At 35.3% G+C, this 26980-nt stretch overlaps 1 protein-coding gene across 4 annotated transcripts in view; it reads left to right on the top strand.

Annotated features, from left to right (window-relative positions):
- Arid4b (AT-rich interaction domain 4B) overlaps nt 1-25795 on the top strand; it is a 123122-nt gene extending 97327 nt beyond the window's left edge. For 3 of the 4 annotated variants that reach the window (XM_048800386.1, XM_048800385.1, XM_048800384.1), the window contains 7 exons: nt 5027-5111; nt 8026-8224; nt 11792-13006; nt 14815-14928; nt 17069-17284; nt 18998-19144; nt 24031-25795. In XM_048800386.1, coding sequence (XP_048656343.1) covers nt 5027-5111; nt 8026-8224; nt 11792-13006; nt 14815-14928; nt 17069-17284; nt 18998-19144; nt 24031-24158 — 2104 coding nt within the window. In that variant the 3' untranslated portion in view covers nt 24159-25795. Of the gene's footprint in view, nt 1-5026; nt 5112-8025; nt 8225-11791; nt 13007-14814; nt 14929-15592; nt 15749-17068; nt 17285-18997; nt 19145-24030 lie in introns of those variants that run through there. The other variant, XR_007346515.1, reaches the window with a different exon arrangement.
- The last annotated feature ends 1185 nt before the right edge of the window (nt 25796-26980 follow it).

Raw genomic sequence — 26980 nt, 5'->3', positions numbered from 1 at the left:
GGCAAAAGACCTTCTGTGCTTAGAGAGAATTCTAGTTGTTTAGGTATAAAGTGACTTTTGTGAAGATCTGCTGCTGTTATAATACTATGTCCTTCCTGCTCAGTACAGATGACCATCAGAATGTGCTAATGTCCTGATGGCCTGCGTGATGTTTAAACCAGCCATACTGGAGTGCCCTGTACAGGAATAACCAGTGTATCTGAGAGGATAGGGTTTTCATATGTTTGGGGATCCTTAAGAATAGGACTAGAAACATTTTAAAACCAAAAAGTTTGTTAACTTAGCTGTGAAGACTCTGGTATTCTTCAACAATGCACTTTTGAGTCAGGCGCAATGATGCACACTTGTAAGTCCAGCTTTTCAGGAGGCTGAAGCAGGAGGATCATAAGTTTTGAGTCCAGCCTAGATAACTTAGTGAGACTCTATCTCAATAAAACAATAAAAAGGACTGGGGGTGTGTAGCTGTGTGGTATAGTGACCCTGGGTTCCATCCCTAGTAGGTGAGGCATTCTGTTCCTTGAGGCATGAAAAGGTATCTTATGCAATAAGGTATCCTAAGGAGAATTTAAGAAATATTTTATGGTCTTCTGTTTCTTAGTTGCAGTTTTCTGCTCTTTCCTATTGCCTTTTCAGTAACTTTACTTTTTACGGTGTTCAAATGGTGTTCAAGGTATTTGAACTTGAGCTACATTTGCCCACTTTTTATCATCATTGACTACTTTATCTGTTATGCCTAAAATAAATGTGTCATAGTCATTTTAGTTTATATTAAATATACTGAATAAAAAGTCTAAAGTTTGTATAGATTAAACAGGATCAGTTACAGCTTTTTGTTGTAGTTCTGAACTGAATTACTTTTTATTCATGTTGTTTCTTTTGGTATTTGATGAGAATTAGAAATTTTGACCCATTATTGCTTCCCTTATTTAAAGCAGTTGGCATTAGTAATATACATATTGAGCACTTTTTGTGTCTGTTGATTTTTGTTGTTTAGTGAGGTGGGACTAATGTGGCCCAGGCTGGCCTCAGAATGCCTCCACCATCCCTCCTACCTTCACCTTTCAGGTGGTATCTGTAAAGAATGTTGGGTTTGGGGACCCAGCTTTTTGACACCCCGCCCCACACACACACACATGAATTTGTTTCTCCTTTTCTGTTCTTTGAAGATAGTCTTTAAATAAGAGCAGTTGTATAATAATCTAAAGGATAATTATATAAAGGGGAAAACATTTCTTGTTTTCAAATAGAATAATCAGTTATAATTATTATTCTATCTTCTGATTATTTTTTGCTTGGAAGATTGGCCAGGCAACTAAAATGCTATTTAAAACCTCATCATATTTTGAAATATTTGTCTGCCTGTATGTCTGTATCCATAGTCTCAACCTCTGTTTAGTAAGGGCATTTGTATTTAAAAAGATTTCCGGTTGCTGGGGTGTGGCTCAGCTGTAAAGCACTTGCTTCCCATGTGTGAGGCACTGAGTAGGATTCTCAGCACCACATAAATCAACAAAAATTTAAAAAATCCATTTACAACTAAAAAAAAAATTTTTCAACCAAAATTCTCATGTATTATTTTCACGTGTCTCTCCTGTTCACAGGTATTTTTTTTTTTTTAGTTATAGATGGATGTAATATCTTTATTTCATTTATTCATTTTTATGTGGTGCTGAGGATCGAACCCAGTGCCTCACATGTGTGAGGCAAGTGCTCTCCGACTGAGCCACAACCCCAGCCCCACGGGTACAGTTTTAATGAGGCTTTTTCAGTCAGTGGTCTTCCCTGTGCTTACTTTGATGAGGCCAGGAATGCCCCACACCAATCATTGGGTATCAGGGATTGAACTCTGGCACTGGACCACTGAGCCACATCCCAGCTGAGTTGCTTAGCACCTTGATTTGCTGAGTCTGGCATTGAACTCGTGATCCTCCTGTCTCAGCTTCCCAAGGCACCCGGACTATAGGGGTGCACCAGCTCCCAGCTTCCTTTTGTTCTCTAATTCTCCAATTCTCCACATAGTGTCTTTTGGAAAGCCTAGAATACTTGAAAGAGGTCAGTAATATTGTTGACATTTCTTAGTCTATCAAATAAGTACAGTTATTAGGATTTTAAGTATACACACTATACTTCTAAAAGCTGTTAATTATAGTGACAATTACAGTATTCTTACTACATTTTATAAAATGAGCAGAATTCTGGCTAAGAAAAGAGAAATCCTTTGGGGCTGGGGATGTGGCTCAAGTGGTAGCGCGCTCGCCTGGCATGCGTGCGGCCCGGGTTCGATCCTCAGCACCACATACAAAACAAAGATGTTGTGTCCACCGAAAAATAAATAAATAAATATTTAAAAAAAAAAAAAAAAAAAGGAAAAAAAAAAGAAAAGAGAAATCCAAAAGAATAGTGTCAGAACAAGGGAATACCTCAACAAATTAACGTTAAGTACCAAAAAAGTGGATGGGGAAAAAAAAATGAAGGAGTCATAATATTAGCTAATATTTTATAGACTTGCAAGTTAATATGTAATTGCTCTAACAAGACATATAACCAGAGTGACCATGGTGGTTCACACATATAATCCCAGCAATGTGGGAGGCTCAGGTAGTAGGATCACGAGTTCGAGTGCCAGACTAGCTCAGGCAACTTAACGTGACCTTGACTCAAATTTTTATAATAAAAATAAGTTAAAGTGGTTATGGACGTAGCTCTGTGTTAAGGCACTCCTGAATTTAGTCCTTATTACTGCAAAACAAAAAGTTAAAAAAAAAAGAGAGAAAGATAACCACTGACTTTCCAAATACTTTCAAAACCACACATAGTATTTAATGGTAATTTTGAAACAAGATTGTTACCCAGAATGATTAAGACCATAGCGATTAATTGCTATTATTGAAAATAGTAATAAGAACTATTTATGTAGATTATTCTATCTAAGTCTAGATTGGCGTCTTGTAATAGTGCTTGGTCCAGTGGTCTTTCCACATCAAAGCTCACTACTTGAATTCTTCTGACAGCCAGTCAGTCCTTTGATACCATCTTTATTTTACAATTTCGGGAAAGAAGATGAGGATTACCAGATAGTGTCTGTATACTGTGGCATTTGGGTACTGAATGCCAGCCTTTACTATATAACAAATAGTCTTTGGTTAAGAAAAGTTTTTAAAAAAGACTAATTCATGTTTGTTTATCTCACATTAATGTTATGTGTAGCCACCATGTAGCCTTTAGTGTATCTCAAATAGGAAATTTGTTTTCTTTTATTCAAATTTGATAGCACTGACTTCTTCCATAATATATTCTCGTATAGGAACTTTTTAGGAATCACATTGAACTTTGCAGAGGGTTGGAAATTGGAGGTATTTTATGTTAATATTCCATCATCTTCACAATTTTTAAAGGAACTAAATTTTTTCTTTTTTCTTTTTGCAGTGCTGGGCCTTAGACCCAGGGCCTCACACATGGTAGGCAGGCACTCTGCTATTGAGTTACTGCCCAGCTCTAAGTGGCTTTTTAAAGTATAATGTAATTTTTTGTATTGCTAGGAAAGGTAAAATGCATAGTAGATGCTGCTCTGCCAGAATAGTTCCCAAAGTAATAATAATACTTGCTTTTTAAAGCTATTCAGAGTACCTAACATATATTTGATCCTCAAAAATCTTTATGAGGTATGTAGTCTTATTTTTTAGTGTATTTTTAAATGCTGTCTTATGTTATACAGTGGTAAACTTGGCCTGGTATTGAGAATAGGGACATATGATGAGTAAGCAGGTATTATATTAAGACTTTTCCAGTGCTCCTTCCATTCCTTTCCCTGTTCTCATTGTTGCTTTCAGCAGCTTCCATTGGGTGAGACCATGGCATGATCCCTTGCATGGAGTTGAGTCCTCAACTTCACTGTAGCCAGTAGTTTATACTAGCAGGATGTCATTTTGCCTGGAAGTTGCTGTAGATAATTTTAGACTATAGTAGCAGGAGAATGTAATTTCCTTATCAAGTCATGACTCAAAGTAATTTACTTGTTCATTTGGGACCTTTGTTAACTTGTTTAATATCATTAATTTAAAACCTCCTTTTCAAACTTTCATGTTCTAGAGTTTAAGATTTGAGTTTTTCTGCAATAATGTATATAACTTTAGAACACAAAAAGTGAATGACAATTTATTTTATTTTTTAAATTTTTTTTAGTTGTAGATGGACACAATACCTTTATTTATTTATGTTTTAATGTGTTGCTGAGGATAGAACCCTGTGCCTTGTACTTGTGAGGCAAGCGCTCTGCCACTGAGCCACAATCCCAGCCCGGCATTTTATTTTTAATGTTTTTGCTTTCTAAGATTTTGCAGAAATGAAAAAGACACCTTTTTTTCATAAACAAATAGTTTTATTGTAATCAGTACTAAGTTGCACCCTGTAAAATCATGAAGACTTTAAGCATTAAATTGAGAGGCACCATAGCTCTGTTGATTTACAGCTGTCTAGTCACATAGGAAGTAAGCATCTCAGAATACTGAAAATTTGACAAAAATGTTTTTCTAGTATTTTATGAGCAGGCTTTTTTTTTTTTTTAATCCCTAGGTGGTTTTGCATCATCTATAAGTTACAGTAGGAAGCTTTTAAAAATCAGATAATGCCATTTAAAATCACCATGTTACCTTACCTTTCTGATGGATCTGGAAAAAATAATTGCCTACTTGTTGCTTAATAGCAAAACAAAACAGAAAGTGTAGAAAATACTGTGATTTTTCCAAATACTTATTATAAAGATTTGGTTTCTTTTTTGTGTAGCAGACTGCACCTCGGAGTCAAGACTTCTCGCCTCATCCAGTAGCTAACATTGTGAACTTGGCCAAGTACATCTCTTTGGGCCTTGGTAGTTTATTTATCAGACCCAGGAAATTGAACCAAGTGCTCTCCAAGATCTCCAGTTCTAAAATGTTACAATTCTGTGTATAAGTTTCTCTTTAACATGGTATAGGTTCTTCTGTGGTTTTATGTTTTGTGTATTTACATCAGTTTCTTTTAATTTTAGATATGATGAATGGATTAAAGCAGATAAAATAGTAAGACCTGCCGATAAAAATGTGCCAAAGATAAAACATCGGAAGAAAATAAAGGTAAATGTGTTGATTTTGCTACACATGACTAGCTCTTAAAGAACTTTTCCTCCAAAATGATGAGTTAAGTGTGTGCACTAGTATTGCTCTTAGTTTTACACTCTCTTGAAATATCAGTGAGTTTTTTGTTTTTGTTTTGGTGCTGAGGATTGAACCCAGAGACACTCAACCCCTGAGCTACATCCCCAGCCCTTTTTTATATTTTATTTAGAGACAGAGTCTTGCTGAGTTGCTTAGGGTCTCACTAAGTGTTGTTTTTTTTTTTTTTTGTACCAGGGATTGAACTCGGGTGCCTGACCATTGAGTCACATCCCCAGCCCTGTGTTGTATCTTATTTAGGGTCTCAGTTGCTTAGTGCCTCACAATTGCTAAGGCTGGCTTTGAACTCGAGATTCTCCTGTCTCAAACTCCCAAGCCACTGGGATTATAGGCATGCACCCAGCTAAAATAGCATATTTATGAATGCTGTATTTTTTGTCAGCTTGTTGGAATGCATTTTTAGAAATAATGCTAAATCATTTTTGAGGCTTCATCAGTCCCAGTGTTCTATAAAACCACCCAAACCAGTTTCCACTTAACTTGCTTCAACACTTTTCTATACTCCTGGTCCCCAGTTACCAGCCGTAAAGTAGTATGGCTGGGAAACATGGGTTAAACCTTGGGTAAACCGTTCTGTGAAGAAAAGATTTTTGAAGTCAGAGGAGAGCCCAGCCTATCTGACAAGTCTTCTTTTTAACTTGTCTTTCTCTGACTGTAGATAGTGGCTTAGAGTATATTCACAAGATCCTCACATGTTGCATCAGTACCTCGGGTACCTACTAATGAGTTCACATGGAAAATTATTATTACAGTTAGATATGATAGAATTCTATTCTTTTAGACTAAATCTTTTTGAATGTTTGATGAGAAAGCAGACCTTTAGCTAGATTTTTAGAATTTTTAATGTTTTTAAATTCTTTGGTATATTTGCTTTGGGAAGCTTAATAGTTCTTCTGAAATTCAGTCTTCATATTCGAAGTGAAGAGCTATTTATCCTCTTGCCAAATGTTATCCTACTGTCCCCAGATAGTGAAAAGCTTTTCCCTAAATTGGTTCTTCTTTACTTACTGTGAATTACTTACTGTGAATCTGCGTTTTAAAATTTTTGGTATAGCTGTAACTCAGGGCTTCTTAACCCCTTTATATTCACACTCTTGGACTTTACCATCAAGTATATAAATAACACTCTATTTAGCATTGTTTTTAGTTACTGGAAGAATTTTTTTTTTTTTTTTTTTTTTTTGTGGCACTCAAAAAAGCCAATGTCTTTATACAAAAAACAGAGCAACTATTTGAGCAGTATTTCTAAGGTGAATGATTGGTTAGGGGTGCAATAAACAATGTTAGAATATTACATAGTGATTACATAGAAAATTTTTTTCTATAAATATTTGCCTCTATTCACTTCTTGATGACTCCTCAGGCATATTAAAATTCCTGATCATAGGGAAGAGCCTTGTGAATTTTGAAAAGGTTTTCTAGGTAGTATTTTCCGATATTGTACAGCCTTCTCTTACTCTATCTCATCTTACTCTGAGAGCCATTATTTTAGAGACTCCTGACAACCACTAAAAGCCATATTTGAACTTAGACTAGAGTGGATTATTTTGGGCTACAAATATGCATGATAGATTATGACCTCTGCCATAAAATAACAGAGAAGAAAAGGCTGGCAATAGGAGAAAAATTAGAACAACAGTAATGGGCTATGAAAATCTAGCTTAGACTAGCTGTGCTCAGAAGTTTATGTTCTGTGAATTAAGCCCAGAGGCTCTAAGGCAGTGGATCTTATCCTGAACCATGATCAGAAAGAACTCCTTGGAGTACCTGTTAAAACTCAGATTGCTTAGCCCCCATCCTCTGCATTTCTGATTCAGTAGATCTGAGATTAGATTTAGGAATTGGTGTTTCTAACAAGTTCCCAGAGAATGATGTTGTTGGGCCAGGAGCCACACTGAAGAGTCACTACCCCTAAAGGCATCTATTAAATGTAGAGAATTAACTTCTTTCCTGCTCATATGGAATAATAAGCTATATACCATTCTTAGGAGAATTGTAAAAATAATCACTCAAATATGTTAGTGTAACTAGATAACAGGACTTCTGAATTGTTTATTGCTAACCCACACTTCTGAGTTTGCTATATTATATTTTTTCTATGAGGCATTTTTTTAAAATATTTTTTTAGTTGTATGTGGACTTATTACCTTTTATTTTATTTATTTGTATGTGCTGCTGAGGACTGAACCCAGTGCCCCACCTGTGTTATATAAGTGTTCCATCTCTGAGTCTCAACTGTAGCCCTTTACAAGGCATTTTATAGCAAAATTTAAAAAATATGTAAGCCTCAGCTCAAATTTTCCCCGAAATATCAATTTTTTTAATGAAGAAAATTTCCCTTAACTTGATCTTATAACAGATCATTTGTTTAGAGTTTTTCAAAGCTGTCATTTGAATGAAAATATGGAATATTATCATTACCATCCCACACTTTATAATGAGAGTATGAAATTTTAAAACAAACAGGTTAAAATTGTGTTTCTTTTTTTGTGCCTGAATATTTAATTTGAACATACTGTGATTTTTAGTTTTAAAGATTTGATAATATCAATTATTAGTATATTTATTTGTTGGTTTAAAATTCCTGTCTGATTACTGATTTGATTCCCAGTATTACGTGGTAAATACAAAACCTTTTTGCTCATTCTATAGTATTTTGTTTAATAAGTTTTTAAAAACCTTGGCTTTTTGAAAGGGGGCTTTATATATTCTGTTGAATAGTTAAATAACAATATATCCTATAAGTATTAGTTAAAATATAAATTATAAATTCCTTATGATATTGTATGATTAACATTTTTTTCCCTTTATGCAGAATAAATTAGATAAAGAAAAAGACAGAGATGAAAAATATTCTCCGAAAAACTGTAAACTTCGACGTTTGGCAAAACCACCATTTCAGACAAATCCATCTCCTGAAATGGTATCCAAACTGGATCTCACTGATGCCAAAAACTCTGATACAGCTCATATTAAATCCATAGAAATTACTTCCATCCTTAATGGACTTCAAGGTAAAAAAGCAGATATTTTATTGCATGCAAGTATTTGGTCTGTAAGTTAAAATATATAAAGATAATTAATTCATCGTCATTAGTAGATTGCTTTTTAGTGAGAATTTTGTTATCTCTTATGTTTGAAAAAAAATTGGTCATTAATTGAGGCACCATTAATTTTTAGTTAAAATATAATATTCACCCTTCGTTTATTTCAGGAACTTTTTTTTGTTGTTGTTGCCATGTAAAGAATAGTGTATCTTAAACAATATCAGACTGTAAAACTGTACTGACAGTATTAAAGAATACCAAACTCTGTTTATCTTGATTACATCTGTTAAAGTTTCTTTTATGGTGGTATTATAGCTTAGTATAAAAGGCAGAATGAAGTTAAAAGTATCAAGTAACAAAAGCAGTAGGACTTTTGTTAAATTCACTTTGAAAGGAAAGGAGGGACATCTGATCTTTGAACTAAGCCCTTAGAGAACTTACATTCCTAAAAACATTTTCACATTGCTCATGTTTTGAGACTGTTGATTTTTTTTAGAATTTTGAATATAATAGAAATTGGTTTTTGTCCCTTATTTTAGGTGAATATTTACATGAAACTATTTTTCTTTTTTCCTTTGAGAATTTTTAATATTTATTTATTTTTTAGTTTTCGGTGGACACAACATCTTTGTTTGTATGTGGTTCTGAGGATCGAACCAGGGCCGCACGCATTCCAGGCGAGCGCGCTACCGCTTGAGCCATATCCCCAGCCCATGAAACTATTTTTCAATTAGCCAAATGCTGTATAATATTGAAAGTTTGAGTTTTACAAGTTTTCTAATATATGTGATAGAATAATCTATGGAAAATATATGTAGAATTTGAAGGACTGTAATATTATGGATACTAGTGTATCTCCACTGTCATGAGCAAATTTTATTGATTTAAAATCCCCAGAAGTACTTAAGACTCTTGACTTGTGTGTGATCACCCACCCAGCTACTTTCCTTCCTTCCTTCTCTCTCCCTGTCTCCCCTCTCCCCTCTCACTCTTCTCACTTTCTTGTGTCAAGGGGATACCAAGGATTGAACCCAGGGGCACTTAACCATTGAGACATCTCCAGCCCTTTTAAATTTTGTTACAGGGTCTCACTAAGTTGTTGAGGCTGACTTTGAACTTGGAATCCTCCTGTCTTAGCCTCCCAAGCCACTGGGATAAGAGGCATGTGCCACCAGAGAGAATATTATTTAGATTTTTAAAAATTGAACAGAAGACATGAGCCTGTCTTTGTTCAAAAGCTCGGTGGAGTCTCCCTCAGAATGCTGTTTGAGTTCTCTAGGTCGTATCTGATTAGGAATTGGCTTTTCTTGAGAGTTACAGAAGCTTCTCCAGGGAATTCAGTTGGATGAGGTTATAACAAGTTCTGGGTAACAGGTACTCACCACATTTAGAATGTCTGAAACAGTTTGGAGTAGATGACTAGTAAATATGCTCTGTAGGAACAGAAGGATGCTCTGTGTTTTCTGAGAATAGGCTTCCTTTGATTGACTTCTAGCTTTCATAAGTAAATGATGTCAGCTGATCTAGGTAGTACCACAATAAGACATGGAGGGAAAGTTGGAATTTCATCAGCATATACTAAAAACAATATAAAGAATAAAAAGAAATTCTATACAATGGCTGTAGGCCCCTTAATAGACTATATATTGGCCCTCAGTATGACTGTCTTTAGAAATAACACTACACTAGTTTGAACTGGTTTCCAGCTATCTTCCCAGGAAAGATACATTCATTCTAGGGTGGGATGGACAGATAGTAAGATCCAGTCAAGGGATCTCCCTTCAGTGTCGTACTGGAAATTCCTTTCTTGATATCAGGCCTCCCTGGTATAGCACATTTTCTAGTAACTCCTTGAAGATGAGTATAAGAGAAGGAAAGTAAATTTTTAGACACTGAAAGTATTTTTATTTACTTTTGCAAATGGCTTTATTCTATTTATGATAGAGTAGTTTAGTCTGTTTTCTGCTAATATAACAGAATGCTGTACTCTGGATAATTTATAAAGAAGAAAATTATTTTTCACAGTTGGGGTGGCTGAAGAGTCTACTGTCAGGTCACTGGTATCTGGTGAGGGCCTTCTTGCTGTGCTGTATAATAGCTTGGTGAGGGCATCATCACATGATGAGAGAGCTATATGTAACAAAGCCACTCCTGTTGCGCAGCTAACTTAACCCTGTGACAGTGACATTAATCTCTTCATGAGGGTGTACCCTCATGGCCTAATCACCTCTTAATGGCCCCAACTCCCAACATTGTCATGGCAGCAATTAAACATGAGTTTATAGGACATTGAACTGCATCAGCTAGCATTGTTCAGTTGTTCTTCTGTTTTGTTTTTTTCTGTGACGTCCACTGCTCTTCCAATTCCTGATTCTTTGTGACTTGTTTTATTATTGTTTCTTTTTTTTTTTTTTTTTTTTTTTTTTTTTTTTGTACTGGAATTGAGCCCAGGGGCACTCTACCACTGAGCTACACTCCCAACCCTTGTTGTTTTTTGTTTTGAGATAAGATCTGGCCTCGCCCCAGTGCAGTCCTCCTGCCTCAACCTCCCAAGTTGCTGAGTGGTTTTTGTTTTGCTTCCCTCCCTCCCCTACCCCAAAGAATTTGTTTTTAATGTCCTCAAATTCCATAATGAGATACACCTTGTGTAAATGTGTTTTCTGCACCTGTGGTGTGTACTCTGTCATTCTAGGAGCTTGTAATTGTGTTTCACACAGTTTTCTTGAATGATTTCGTTGGTTATTTCTTCCATTTTTTTGTCCAGTTAGTTCAGTATTGTACCGTGTACAGTATACTCCAGTATATTTTTAAGTTTGGAGGGGGCTTTTAATTAATTTTTTAAAAGTTTTCTGTTAATTTTTATTAAATTTCTGTGCTTTCTGATTCTTTTATTGACTATATACATTTAACACTTATGCTATTTGACTTCTTTAATGCTTAATGTTTTAAATTTTTTAAATTAAACTTGCTTCTTATTTATTTATTTATTGGTATCAGAGATTGAACCCAGGGGTGCTTTACCACATGAGCTACCTTCCCAGCTTTTTTTTAAAAAAATTTGAGATAGGGTCTCGCTAATTTGCTGAGGCTGGCTTTGAACTTGCAATTCTCTTGCTTCGGCTTTCTGAGTTGCTGGCATTATAAGCGTGCCCCAGCCTGCCTGGCTTAAATTGGTTTTATTTTTTAAGAGTTCTATTTCCTGCATGTTTTTGTACCATGTTCTGCTCATGTACAGTTAGCTTTATTGAGTTCTAATTTGCATAAAATCAAATTTATAACTTCTGTATTTATAATTTGATGAGTTTGGCAAGAGAGATCCAGTGGTGTGACTAACACTATGATCATGATATTATAGACCATTTCCATTTGGGGTGAGTGTTTTCACTTTTTGGAAAGAGTTTCTTCACCTATGAAGTGGGGATAAAAGCTGCAGTGACTGTAAACCTAGGAGTTGTTAAATTAAATGCCTGGCACTTAGAAGACATTGCTTATGTTCACATTCTCATCGTGTTTTTTCTCCCTCTTGTTTTCTAGCTTCTGAAAGTTCTGCTGAAGACAGTGAACAGGAAGATGAAGGAGGTGCCCAGGACCTAGATAATAATGGCAAAGAGGAATCAAAGACGGATCATTTGACACATACCAGAAATGAACTTATTTCAAAAGAAGAACAGAACAGTTTGTCTTTGCTGGAAGAAAGCAAAGTCCATGCAGATTTGGTAATGTCCAAACCAGTATCTAAGTCTCCAGAAAGATTAAGAAAAGACATAGAAGGAATATCAGAAGATACTGATTATGAAGAAGATGATGAAGTCACAAAAAAGAGAAAAGATGTCAAGAAGGACATAACTGATAAATCTTCAAAGTCACAAATAAAACGTGGGAAAAGGAGATATTGCAACACAGAGGATTGTTTAAAAACGGGATCACCTGGTAAAAAGGAAGAGAGGGCCAAGAGCAAAGAATCACTTTGCATAGAAAACAGTAGCAACAGCTCTTCAGATGAAGATGATGAAGAAAAATCGAAAGCAAAGATGACACCAACGAAGAAATACAACGGTTTGGAGGAAAAAAGAAAATCTCTGCGGACAACTGGTTTTTATTCAGGATTTTCAGAAGTAGCAGAAAAAAGAATAAAACTTTTAAATAACTCTGATGAAAGACTTCAGAACAGCAGGGCTAAAGATCGGAAAGATGTCTGGTCAAGTATTCAGGGACAGTGGCCTAAAAAAACACTGAAGGAGCTTTTTTCAGACTCTGATACTGAAGCTGCAGCATCCCCACCCCATCCTGCTCCAGAAGAAGGGGCAGCAGAGGAATCACTGCAGACTGTGGCTGAAGAGGAGAGTTGTTCACCTGGTGTAGAGCTAGAAAAACCACCGCCAGTCAGTGTCGATAGCAAGCCCATTGAAGAAAAAGCAGTAGAAGTCAGTGACAGAAAAGCAGAATTTCCAAGTAGTGGCAGTAACTCAGTGCTCAATACTCCTCCTACTACACCAGAATCGCCTTCATCAGTCACTGTTACAGAAGCCAGTCAGCAGCAGTCTTCTGTTACAGTGTCGGAGTCCCTGGCTCCAAACCAAGAAGAGGTTCGAAGTATCAAGAGTGAAACTGACAGCACAATTGAGGTGGAGAGTGTCGGGGGAGAGCTGCAAGACCTCCATTCTGAAGGGAACAGCTCACCTGCAGGCTTTGATGCCAGTGTGAGTTCCAGCAGTAGCAATCAGCCAGAACCAGAACATACTGGAAAAGGTGAGGAAGAAAAAGCATGTGTTGACTTTAGGATCTTCCCACCTACAGTTTTAATGCTTTCACAGTATCTCTCCTTATATTGTGACATTTAAGTGCCATACTTGTGTGTACACTATAAAATAAAAAATTTGGAATGTAATTTGAAAATAATGATGGTTGAATACATTTAAAAGCTTGAGGTTTTAATGTGCTTTGCCTGAACCATCCATGACATATCAAGGGAACCAGAACACATGTGAGAAATTAGACCTAGGCCCAAAGCCAAGCCTGTTTAAAAATTTATTACACTGGTTTACTGTATGGCATGAGCACCTTAAATAGATTTCTGTGACATTGTTTTTGCATTTGTAATGTGCAGTTTCTCACATATATTTTGATTTATTGATAGACCCTCCACCCTTAACTAAATACTGTATGTAGGGGTTTGGAACAACCAACTAACTGTCCAGGCACTTGCTTTCAGCAGACAACCATGTCAAACTGATTTTCAAGCCTAATTAACTTGGGAAAGTTTGTAAAGGAATTTGATGCTTCCTTAGATGCATAGCCCCCAAATTGAAGGACCAATGTTTTTCTTAATAACCTAAAGTAATACTTTGTTTATTTTTTTTCAGAAGTACTTGAAAGTGGAAATCAAATTAGTACTTTGTATATATATAAGTGTCTTCTGATGTTGCCATAGCTATATTCTGTCACCATTTTTCCTATAAACTAGTTTGTTCAGGTGTATTAAAGTACATTTTAGACTGAGCCTTGGCTTTGAAACACACATTTTCTCTTGTGAAGTTAGAGCACCAGAGGGTATATGTTTCATATAACATGTCAGATTTTAGTGTGCTTGCTTTAGGTTTTTAGTCTAGATCAGATTGTCTAATTTAAAAATTTCTCATAAATCTTTTCTTAAAACATGTCTTTTTAAATTTTTTTGAAGTAAATAAATAAAAAATATAGTTGCAATTGGGATGTTCAAGTACAGCTACTGCAATTGCATTTATATGCCGTGCTGTCTTAGAAGCTGCACTATCCAAGCAGAAGGCTAGATGGACTTTCAGCAGTAATGTTGCAATGCTAGTTCTACAAAGCTTGCATCCTTACCATATTCCTCATACCTTAAGAGAGATTAAAATTAGCCCAGAATAATTAGAATATCATGTCTGCTGACAGACTAAATCATCTCTGCCCATTTGAATCTGTGTGTGTGTGCACACGTGAGAGCGCGCGCACGCGCGCACACACACACACACACACACACACACACACAGTTGGGAATCGTGTTTATTAACCAGTGCCCTAAGCACCAAGTTTTTTAAATAAGTTGGTAAAAACAAGTGTGAATTTCTTCCAGAATTTCTCATTAATATCAGAGTATTTATTTTCAAATTATATTAATTCGTTAACATTTTAAGCTCTTTAAACTAATTATTTTAAAACTATATTAATTCATTAACATTTTAAGCTATTTAAACTAAATCTTAATATTTTGGTTTTATTAAATCGTAAGTTCAGGTTTTCAGTATGAATCCATTTTTAAATTACTAGACTCATAAATTCATCATTTTTGAATTACTAGACTACTCAGAACTTTTTTCAGTTTATATGTAAGCTTTTTTGCTTTCCAAAACCACTTTAACTTATGCATAAGAATTCATCTTCATTAATGACAGTATATCAAAAATTGGTAGTGATTTCTGTGATAATTTATGAATCTCATAGAGAATATGTAGTTTGGAATTATTTTCTAAAATGTAAAATTATTAAATACCTAGGGAATGTTTGATTTATTTTGTGTTACTTATTTCCTGTTATAGCCTGTACGGGTCAGAAAAGAGTGAAAGACGCTCAGGGAGGAGGCAGTTCATCAAAAAAGCAGAAAAGAAGCCATAAAGCAACAGTGGTAAACAACAAAAAGAAGGGAAAAGGCAGTAAGTGTGAAACCTCTAATTTTTAAAATACAAAAATAATAGCTGATGTATTTTTTCCTCCCATTAAGAAAAGGATATTCAGGATATGGAATAGTTCAACATTTTGATTTTGTTTCCATCCTCAAAAAAGTTAATTATAGAAGTTTTCTGATTCTAGCTGTATTCTACGATTTAACAAGTTGGTATTATTCAGCCTTGGTATTGATTGCTGGTGAATGATCACATAATTCTTTTTAAAATGTAGCCAGCATAATGAAATACCAATATCTTTGTTAGCTTTATGTTTCACAGTTCATTCTACTTGATTGTATGCATCTCATATTATGAAATAACTTCAATCATATATAATTTTATTACAGTGAAATAAATTAGTAATTCTTCAAGGAAATCAGCATTCAAGTAAACAATCAAGATAGCTTCAGAGGTATAATTCCCACAATTCCAGGCTATGACTCATATCTTGGGCACTCCAAACCATGTGACCTGAGAGCAGCTCCATAATACTTTGGCTGAGTATGTTCCAGTTTAAGACATTAGTAATGACTCTCTCCATCAACTTGCACAGAACATAATACTGTATTTCTTCTGAGGGCTGCACATTTGATCTCTCTTTTTTTTGTAGACAACATAAGAAGCAGAAAATATGTAAAGAATTTTTTTTCAGGTGCCCCACATTGACCTCCTGCTGCTCTTCCAGGAGACTCCTGCCACCTCCACTGCCTGACCTTTGCTAGCAGCCGGCTTGGCTGCACTTCAGTGCAGAAAAGGGTTATTCGGCCAGCTCCCCGAGGTTCTGCTGAGCCCATATGACTTCCAGGCGGTGAATATGGCATCCCTTGGGGCCCCGGGCGGCTGTGCTCAGCAAGGCCACGAAAGGCAGGCTGAGGCAGGCCACTGCATAGAGTGGGGCCAATCCTTGGGCAGCTTAGCTAGGAGTTTCCAGGGGTTCCAGAGCAGCAGAGGGGGCTGGGCCTGGAGGGGAGTTGTACAAGATATGTGTAAAAGAGTGGTAGAGTTTCTTTATTCCCAAACACCACAAAGGGAGGAGTTGCTTTATACCTTTGTTATCTGGAATACTTTTGAGACTTTGAGAGCCTGTTTTTTGGTTTGTTTTGGGTTTTCCTTTTATTTTTCTGGTTGCTGTTAATGAAGAATCAATAAGCACATGACAGGTCACAAATTATTTGGTGTATCTTATTTTTCTTATCCTGTGATGTTTTTGTCTTCAAGACTTTGCCATTTGAATGATATTTTCTAAGAGTGCCCATCTTTAATGAGTAAACATGTATCTTTACAAAGATATAGCCATTAATTGTATTTTCCCATTTTATTTACTGGGCTTCTGCATGGTAAATCCAAATGAGTTGTCCATTCTCTGAGGATAGTTTAGTAAATTAACTCTGATGGAATCTCAAAATAATACTTTTTATCCAGAAAAAGGTAATTTACAGCAGTTCTATCACCTGTTCACCTGGTAAGCTGTCATGGTTATATATTTCCATTTCATTACTGAAACTTAACTAACAAAGGCAGATGTGACATAATTATCACACAGACTTCTGCATTCTTCATGAACTATGGAGTATGTTTACCAGGGGAGACCGATGGGTTTATTGTAGCCAACAAGCTGTAACATAGCAGGTACTTAAGAAGAAATTCATTATACATGTCAAAATTTAGAGTTTTTTCCCCCAAGGAATTGTTTATTGAATATTATGATTATGCTTCATTATTTGTTTGTGGCCCAAGTGTTAACGTGCACACAACCTGAATTTATTGAAATGAGTTTCTACAGTGAGTTAGTTTAAAACATGGTACATTCCACTTTATGTATTAACATGATAGAATAAAAAAACCATTCCAATTATTACTATTCCAATTATTACTATTTAACAGTCTACTTAGTATAATGAAAGGTTATTATGACTTTTTAAAACCTAGTATTGGCAGGTAAGAAGAGTTTTGTTTTTCTTTTTCTTAATTAAGATAACTTCTGCATTTGCATGTGATTTTCTAGGTTTTATAGGCAGGTTGTTTACTGTAGTGGTAAATTAAAATGGTTAACTTTGGTAGCTACTAAAATCTGGGCCAAAATTCATTGTTACATTTTTTTTTGTTAATTCTTTTCTTTTTCTTTCAGCAAACAGTAGTGATAGTGAAGAACTTTCAGCTGGTGAAAGTGTAAGTAAGACTCAGCCAGTCAAATCAGCCTCCACTGGAATGAAGTCTCACAGTACCAAATCTCCTGCAAGAATGCAGTCTCCTGGAAAATGTGGAAAGAATGGAGATAAGGACCCTGATCTCAAGGAGCCTAGTAATCGATTACCCAAAGTTTACAAGTGGAGTTTTCAGATGTGTAAGTGATGTGCATTAAAAATTGAACAGCAGAAACTTAATTTTAGTAACTTTTTCTCCACATTTTTTATTAGTGCAGTATAGTGGTATATATTGATTGGATTTGTTATATATTTGTACATGCACACAATATAACAATATAATTTGACCAACATCTCTTCCCAGCACTTCTTCCCTCCTCCCTCTCCCCCCATCCCCTTATCCCTTTCCTCTCTCTCAATCTCTTTGATTTCCATGAGATCCACCCTTACCTTTCTTTTCCCTTTTCCTTTCAGGCTTCTCCATATGAGCATACATTCATCCCTTTACCTCTGTGTTTGACTTATTTCACTTAACATAATGGTCTCTAGTTTCATCCATCTTCCTGCAAACGCTATATTTCATTCTTTTTGTGGGTGAATAAAACTCTATTATGTATGTCTATGTGTATATGTATGTATATATCTCCTAGTAACTGTTGATGCAAATACTAAAAAGGAATCTACCAAACCTGAGAGGAATTCTAATCAATTGCAGCGTATAGACCTCACTTGGATTGGTAAAAGAAAAATTTTAAGGGAGTCGAGGACAGTCTCAACACTTGAGTTGATATATCTGATACAATATTGGGAATATGATTTAAAACAATATGGTGTTGGGATAGGGATACAGATGAGACAAGATTTGCCATAAATTGAAAAATTACTAAAGCTGGGTAAGGATACTTCTCTCTATACTTAATATATGTGAGAAATTGCCAGAATAATTATATAATTTTCCTTGTACAGGGGATTGAATTCAGGGGTGCTCTACCACTGAGCTACACCCCAGTGCTTTGTATTTTTATTCATTTACTTTTTGAGGTAGGGTCTCTCACTAAGTATCTTAGGCAAGCAAGCCTTGAATTTGCAATTCTTCTGTCTCTGCCACCCCAAATCACTGTGATTGCAGGCTTGCACCAGTGCACCTGGCTGAAATTTCATTTTTTTAAAAAAACAGGCTACAGCAGAGTTTCTCACAGAGTATTCATACGACATTGAAAATGTCCTAAGAGTTTTAGATCTTTTAAATTTTTCTTCCAATTTAAAAGTTATACATATTTTAATAAAATCTCTTTAAAATTATAAAGATAAAAGAGAATCTGGGGGGAGGGTATGAGGGATTGAACTCAGGGGCATTCAACCACTGAGCCACATCCCCAGCCCTATTTTTTTTTTTTTCTTTGTATTTTTTTTTTTTTAAGAGACAGAATCTCACTGAGTTTACTTAGCAAGCCTTACCATTCTTGAGGCTGGTGCTGAACTTGTGATCCTCTTGCCTCAGCCTCCTGACCCACTGGGATTACAGGCGTGCACCACTGCACCCAGCAAAAGAGAACAATTTATGCATACTTCTGTCACTCAGAAATATATACAGTGTTAACATTTGGGTGTCTTTCCCATCTTATTTCTAGGTATGATATTTTTAAATCATACACTGTAGTGCTACTATTTGTATGACTAGTAGGTTATGAGGTCTTTGATTCTGTACATATTCATTCATTCATTCAACAAATTTGTGTTTTTGCATAAGGTATTATTCTAAAATAGAGAAAGAATCTCAGGAAACAAATAGTTAAAAGTATGTTCATTTTATCTACTTCGGCCTTATTCTACAGCCACACTCTATGCTCTCTTTTTTGTATCAAATTTTTTTCCCTAAAATACATATTAATAGAAGTTTTATAAATTGACAGCGGATCTAGAAAATATGACAAGTGCTGAACGCATCACAATTCTTCAAGAAAAACTGCAAGAAATCAGAAAACATTATCTGTCCTTAAAATCTGAAGTAGCTTCCATTGATCGGAGGAGAAAGCGTTTAAAGAAGAAAGAGAGAGAAAGTAAGTATTTCATTAGATAATTTATATTATAAAATTAAGTCACTCCAAATCATTTTTTAAAATATTTTCTGTTTATTTATTTTATTTATTATAAGGTGTACATAATAACTTTATTTTATTTTTATGTGGTGCTGAGGATCGAATCCAGTGCCTCATGCATGCTAGGCGTGCGCTCTACCTCTGAGCCACAATCCCAGCCCCTCCAAGTCATTTAATATGTACAAAGTAACTATAAAAATCTGAATGTAATAAGGTTTAACATTTCACTTGTACTTTTGATATAAACATTATCACACAATGAATATTTCACTGCAAGAAAAGTAGCGCTAAAAAGTAAGTAGTTGATTTGCAAAGTGAAAGTGAATATTTTTAGCCTACTTAAACCAGCTTACTGCTCTGTAGTTAATGTGGGTTTATGTCATCTGTGGAATGGAGAACTTTTTATCCAAAATCATACTTTTAACTTTCACAGAGCTCACAATCTACCCCTAAAAGGTGAATAAAATAATTTTAGTTAATGAAAAGCACTATGAAGAAAATTGAGGGATTTTTAGGTAGTGACTGAATAGGTTACTCTATTTAAAAATGTATTTTTAATAGATAATATTCTTTCTTTTTTAACAGGGTACAGTATGAAGTTTCATATTCACACATTGTGTAGTAATCAATTCAGGATATTTATGTGTTATTCATATATCAGACATTCATCATTTCTTTATTGAGAACATTCAAATCCTATCTTCTAGTTGTTTTGAATGATATAACACACTTTTGCTGACTGATGACCCTTCTATGTATTATAGTACACCAAAAATGTACTCCTGTCTGGCTGATATGCTATAACCATTAACTAATCTCTATGTTCCCTTCTTCTTTACTCTCCCCAATCTGTGGTAACTACTGTTTTATTTTTTGAAACCAGCCTGTTTAGATTCCATGTGTAAATGAAATCATGTGAAATAGAAGTACAGATCTTTTCTACAGACTGATTTTTATATTCTTTGGATATATACTCAGTAGTGGGATTGCTGGACCATTTGGTATTTATATATTTAGTTTTTGAGGAAATTCCATTCTGTTTTCTATCAGGAGTGTACTAATTGATCTTCCTACCAATAGTATATTAGATAGTTTCCTCTGCTGATGGGATACTTTAGTTTTAGATGGTTGGAATATTTTTACTGAGATGTATGTGACTAGAGGAAGTGAAATAAATTAAAACCTGGGCAAGAGTTTTCTTGGGCTCCAATTTAAAAAACAACAACAACATAACTGGGCAACTTAACATTAGAAAGTATTTCCCCATAATTCTGTAGGCTGAAGGTTCAAGATCATGGTTCCAGTATGATCCTTGTCCTCTCCCCAGCCCCCCATGCTTGCTGGATGCAGGCTGCCTTCTTGCCATGTCTTCTCATGGCTTCTGTGTCTGTAGGTATCCTTTCCCCTTTTTATATAGACACCAGAGTTATCATTCTAGGGCCCCACACTTACTATGTTAATCACCTCCATATCTTCAAATAACAGTCACATTGGCAATTAGGGATACAAAATAGTGTTTTGGAAATACACAGTTGAGTTCATAATGAAAGTCCTGGACTGAGAAAAAAAACAGGCCCCTAATACAGCATTTATCAAATGTGGCACTATTGACATTTAAAAAAATATTTTTTTAGTTGTAGATGGACATATCTTAATTTTATTTATTTATTTTTATGTGGTGCTGAGGATTGAACCCAGTGTTTCTCACATTTGAGGCAAGCACTCTACCACAAAGCCACAACCCCAGCCCACTATTGACATTTTGAACCTTATATAACTTTTTGCTGTGTGTGTCATAGTGTGTTGAGAGCAGCATCCCTGGCCTCTATCTATTAGATGCCAGTAGCACTTCACAGTGGTGAAAACCAAGAATGTCTCCAGATGTTACCAAATGGCCTCAGGATGGTGGGAGATGGGTAAAATTACCCCAGGTTAAGAACCAGCACTCTGAGGTGAGAATGGTAAAAATATCAGCCAGGAAAGCAGAGGGCAAATAGTGTGGGGCCATGCAGGTCACAATGAGGAAATAAGATTTTATTTTAAGTGAAATGAACAGTTCCTGTAAAGTTCAGGAAGCGAAATTGAATGGTATCTTTGAAGGTTTATTGTCTGCTGGGTGGAGAGTAAATTGTGCAGGGCAACAGTGAAAGCAATGTTGGTAAGGGGACCCCATTGCAGTAGTTGACATAGGAGTTGATGGTGATTTGACCCAGGTTGACTGCAGTGCAGATGGAAGTAGATTAATTTTGAGTAAACAGCAATGCTGATATATTGAATTTGGTGGATAAAGAAGAGGAATTGAAGATAATTTTGTAGGTTTTTGACTAAAACAGCTGTGGACACATGTTGTCATTTGTAGATCTAGAAAAGACAAGACACGGATTGCAGAGCAGAACAAGGTTCACATACTGTTTTAGCCATGGTGAATTCTAATTCTATTAGATATTAAGGTGGAAATGTCAAATAGATCCTCCTGCCTCTCAGCTTCCCCAGTTGCAAGGATTACAGGCATGTGCCACCACACCCAGCTAAAGCACTTTCATTTGTATTTTCCTTTTTCTTTAAATGAGGTTATTTTACTTTTTTTCCCTTGACTTTTCTTATCTGGTTTCATGGTACTCTAAACTCTTTCCACCTTAATTTTAGTTTGTCTTGATTTGTGGGGTGGGTGAACATCTGAGTTATAAGAGTATTTGAAAAGAAATTAAATGTTAATATATAGAAAGTATATATAGGAGCATTCAGTCAAAGGAAGGGGATTTTAATGTTTTATGTGTTTGATGTCATGTAATCATTTTTAAATGATTAAAAATAAGGTATAGTTATCATCCCAATTGATTAAATGATTTCACTAGAACATCTCACTTTTCGGTAACCAAAGCCTTTATAAAAGGAATTTTCTATGTCATAAGACATCAATCCAGAAATAGTTCCTTCACAATAGTGTTCTGTAAGTCTGGTCAATCACAAATACTCTGTAATTAGTGACTCTGATAATTAGATGTGTTCTCTGAGTACTTAGCATTAACAATCAATTTCTAAGTACAAGTGAAAAAAAAATAAGTAGAAAAGTGGTTGTCATGGTTAACCAATAAAATGCAAATCAAGTTAAGGTATCACTCTTTGCTGGGGGGAGGGGGAGATACCCCCAAACCCTATATATATCTAAAATCAATACTAGGGGAAAAAATAGTGAGATTCACATATTTATGCATTGCTGAAAGCTTTTACATAGTTAGCTTGTAAACGTTTTGTCAGATATATCTGAATAACTTGATAATTCCAGTTCTAAGTACAGATCTCTAGGTCAAATATGTAGCCACAAAATTTATTATACTAATATTTAAAACAGCAGATGAAAATTGTTAAAACATTTCATCAAATTGATGAAAATAGATTTAAAATTTTATGATGCCCAAAATATTCATTACATTTTTTGGTAACAGCAAAAGACTAGAATTTAAATGTTGTGATACATAGATACAGTTGATTACTACTTTGAAAAGGAAAAAGAGCTGTATATACCAATGTGGAATAATCTCCTAAAATGTAGTTTTTCAAAAAGTCAGATACTATAAAGTTTCCACTTGTCTTCAAAAGTTATATCTCCAGATTTTAAATTTGTGTATCATTTCTCAAAATTCTAGAGGTCAAATTTCTCTAGAACAAAGGTTATAGATGTTTTCTGTACAGACCACAGTAAATATTTTAGGTTATGAAGGCTACAAAATCCCTCTAAATCTACTCAGCTCTGCAGTTGGAGGTTTGAAATCTCCCACAGATGATGTGTACACAAATTGGAACACGATGTTCCAAAGCAATTTTCTTTTAAAAATTAGGCCTTGGGCTGGGCACCGTGGTGCACATCTGTAATCGCAGCTACTTAGGAGACTGAGGCAGGAAGATTGCAAATTCAAAGCCAGCCTTAGCAACTCAGTAAGGACCTAAGCAATTTAGGGAGACAGAGCTCAAAATAAAAAGTAAAGTAAAAAAAAAATTGAAATGGCAGGGGATGAGGCTGATGAGCCCCTTTGGGTTCAGTCCCCAGGACCAAAACATACTATACACCCACAGCCTTGGAACAGTAACTTTCCAGCCTTTCTTCAGTTTTTAAAGAATATGAAGTAGCTTGTAAAAGTGGGGTGTAGAATTTCAGGGATTAGGAGGGTCTTGTTTGAGAGGAAGATTTGGTTTTCCAACTTCTTTCCCTGTGCTAAATATATGTATATATTTTCTTTTAACCTGGGCATATTATTCTTTTTTAAAAAATCTTCCTTTTCAACACTAATTTATAACAATGAGTGAACTTCTCTGAGGAAAATAACTTTGTTATTTATTTGCCTTGTAAAACAAGTGAAGAATGCAATTGTTGAACTTGGACCTCCCCCCAGCAACTTACCCTCCCATTCTTAGCACTGTATAAATTTATGAGAAAACTCTAAATGCAGAAAGAATGGAGGCTTTAAGAGGGAAGAAAAGATTTTGGGAGTATAATACAGACTTTTCCCATTGGATTCAAAGCTCTTTGAGGCATTTATTGCAGAAAGTGTTTCCTGTATTTTGTTTCCATGTCTTATAGACCAGGCAGGCACCTAGTACCCCTCTGGCCCTCCCTCCATCCCCTTGAGTCATGCAGATCTGTCCTCTTTCATTACCTCTGTATTTGGGCACTGTCTGGATTCTGGAGACACACTGACTTCTTCCTTATTATAGTGGTGGTCGTGAGAACTGATTTATCTTTTAAGCTAACAGTTTTGAAGAGTACAACAGAATTTAGTTCAGAGGATTAGTGTTTTTTCCTGTTGTTAGACATAATTTACTAAGTTGTTGGTCTCCCTTTTCCTTAGGTGCTGCTACGTCCTCTTCCTCTTCTTCCCCTTCATCCAGTTCCATAACAGCTGCTGTAATGTTAACGTTGGCTGAACCATCAATGTCCAGCGCATCACAAAATGGAATGTCAGTTGAGTGCAGGTGACAGCAGGACTTGCTAAAGCACTTTGCACTTAATGGCTATTGAGGGCCACGTCTTTTTTTATACTGCACAGTGGCACAAAAAAAAAAAAAAAAAAAAAAATCAGACAAGCACTATTTTGTATTTAAAAATTGTTTCTTGACAAGCTGACTTGGCACTTAAGTGCACTTTTTTATGAAGAAAAAGTACAATGAACTGCTTTTCCTCAAGCAATAATTGTTTCCAACTTGTCTGGGAATTGCGTGTCTGGTAACTTGAAGGCCTTCCACTGTGGCAAATGAAGGCTTTTCACTGCCTGTAGAGACAATACAGTAAGCATAGTTAAGGGGTGGGCCAGAACATGTAAGATAACTTACTGTATATGTATTCCCTCGTATTTTGTTAAAGCTGGAACATTTGATATTTTTCCATTTATTTATGAAAAATATGAACCTATTTTCATTTGTACAAGCTAATTGTTTTTTAAAGCAAGTCACCTTTGGGTGGCTTTAATTGTATAAGTCAAGCACATGTAATAAATTCAAAACCTGCAGTTAACAGGATATTAGACATCAGTCCTGGTAACCAAATATTGAAGATTCTCCTTAAAAAAGACTGAACATGTTTACAGGTTTGAATTTGGCTAAAAGGTCTTGCAGTGGCTTTTCATGCCCCTTCAAATTGGAATGGAACTACTGTACTTTGCCATTTTTCTATAAATCAGTATTTTTTTTTAATTTTGATATAATACATTGTGTGAAAAAAAATGGCTAATAAACTGTATTAAATCTTAAACAATGTATAAAGATTGTACTTAGCCAGTTCAAAGTGTATATTTATTCATAATGAATTATAACAGTTATATTTTTGTGTTTTCTTGTAAATGTTTCTTTTCCCTTAAATACAGATAATTCATTTGTATTGCTTATTTTATTATGAGCTACAACAAAGGACTTCAGGAACAAACTGTGTTAGTATGGTTCAAGGTTTGTATGAACTGTCTTGAGAAAGATGGTTGTTATTTTAAGTATAAATAGCTAATTGGGGTGATAGGCCTTTAAAATTAAATGCCTTGTATAAAATCCAAAATGAACGCAAAATTGTTTTCACCTGTATTGACTTTATGTTGTATGATTCCAATCTCTGTTCTGTTTGGCACTTGTATTTAATTCTTCACCTTTGTAAGACATTTGTATATTGAGGATGTGTTCATTGAAGCTATTTAATACCTGGCACTGTTAATACACAGTACTTTGCTGTACAGACTGTTTTACTGTTTTAATTGTAGTTCTGTGTACTTTTTTTGAATGGGGCTGGCATGTTTTGTTTGTTTTCTGGCAATACGACGTGAGAATTTCAAAGCGTTTTGTTGTAGATGCTAACGTGTCAGAATCCTTAATCCTTTACATTCAACTTTTCTAAGAAAAGCATTTTCAGTCTTGTAGTGTGTGCTTATAGTAACTAATTTTGTTGAAAATGGTTTCAAGTTACTCAGATTTGTACAGGACTGTAAAGATTTGTTGACAGCAAAATGTTGAAGAAAAAGCTTATAGAATAAAAGCTATAAAGTATATATTAGGATCTGCAAACAATGAAGAATTATGTAATATATTGTACAAATGTAAGCAAAGGCTCTGAAATAAAATGCCATAGTTTGTGAATCCTTGATCTTGTTTCTAAAAGATAAGTAATTGTAGTTCATTACTATATGTAATGAACTACTAGAACATATACCTCAGTATATATATTAGCACAAGTGGTTAACTGACATATAAAAATGGGAATATTCCATCTTTAAAAATTACAAGTCCATTCACCAGGGCTGGAGGTGTAGCTCAGTGGTGGAATGTGTGCTTAGCACGCGTGACACAGAGTACAATCCCTAGCACCAAAATTTTAAAAAAGTCCATTTGAGATGATAGATAGGAATTTGGGAATAAAGGAAGAGATAGTTCTAAAGGAAGTGCCTGTAAGCCACCAAAATGCAGCACCTGTGAAATGCAGCTCCCGAGCAACATGCCCTCACTTGTGCCTGTGTACAGAGGGTAGTTTGCAAGTGCAGGAAATACTTGGGCAAAATTAGGTAAGTCTACCTGGGTCCACCTTAGATCTAGCCCCTAGTATGGATGCTGCACCAACAGGTTGCTGCCTCTCTGTCTGGAAATGGCCTATATTCTCCCTTGAATGCACAATCCTTGCTTTACCCCAAGGTATCTCTCTTGAGACTGCCCCAATCTCCTTTGAATGAATATCTACTTTCCTAAATAAACCTGTCTCTGCCTCTGACTGGCACTTGCTGAAATTATTTTTTTGTCACACATGCCAAGAATAGCACTGGTCAAGTTTCCCTTTTCTATGGAAACTCCTCAAACCCTTCTTCAGAGACATGTCTTCTCCTGTGACATCTTAAATCAGAAAAGGGATTGTTTTAGGCCTTTTTGAATTACATATACTGTTTTACTTGAATCTGTATTTTTCTTATGACTTCATTCTCCAAAGAAGAAAAAGAAAAAAATTAAAAATTGTTTTCATTAACACAAAAACCATTACCGGTAGTTTTTTTTTTTTTTTTTTAATTTAATTAGATCTTAAGTCTGCCTTACTCTTGTTGCAAACTGGAATCAAATAGGCATTACTAAAATAATACTAAAACCCCACCTCAGAGAGTTCTGTTTAATTGGTCTGGCACAGTACCTGAGTGTTGATTTTTTTTTTTTTTTTTAACAATTTATTATACTCTTTAGGTCCTGGAAGAAGGAGAACAGGGTATTTATTTATTCCATGCAGATTCACATGGGAAAGATCGCAGGATGGTCATGTGGAGTAAGACAGGAATGAAGGGAAGG

The sequence above is a fragment of the Marmota marmota genome, unplaced genomic scaffold (genome assembly GCF_001458135.2).
Source record: "Marmota marmota marmota unplaced genomic scaffold, marMar, whole genome shotgun sequence".
In the NCBI taxonomy this organism is placed as follows: domain Eukaryota; kingdom Metazoa; phylum Chordata; class Mammalia; order Rodentia; family Sciuridae; genus Marmota; species Marmota marmota.
This window is presented reverse-complemented; position numbering and strand designations above follow the sequence as displayed.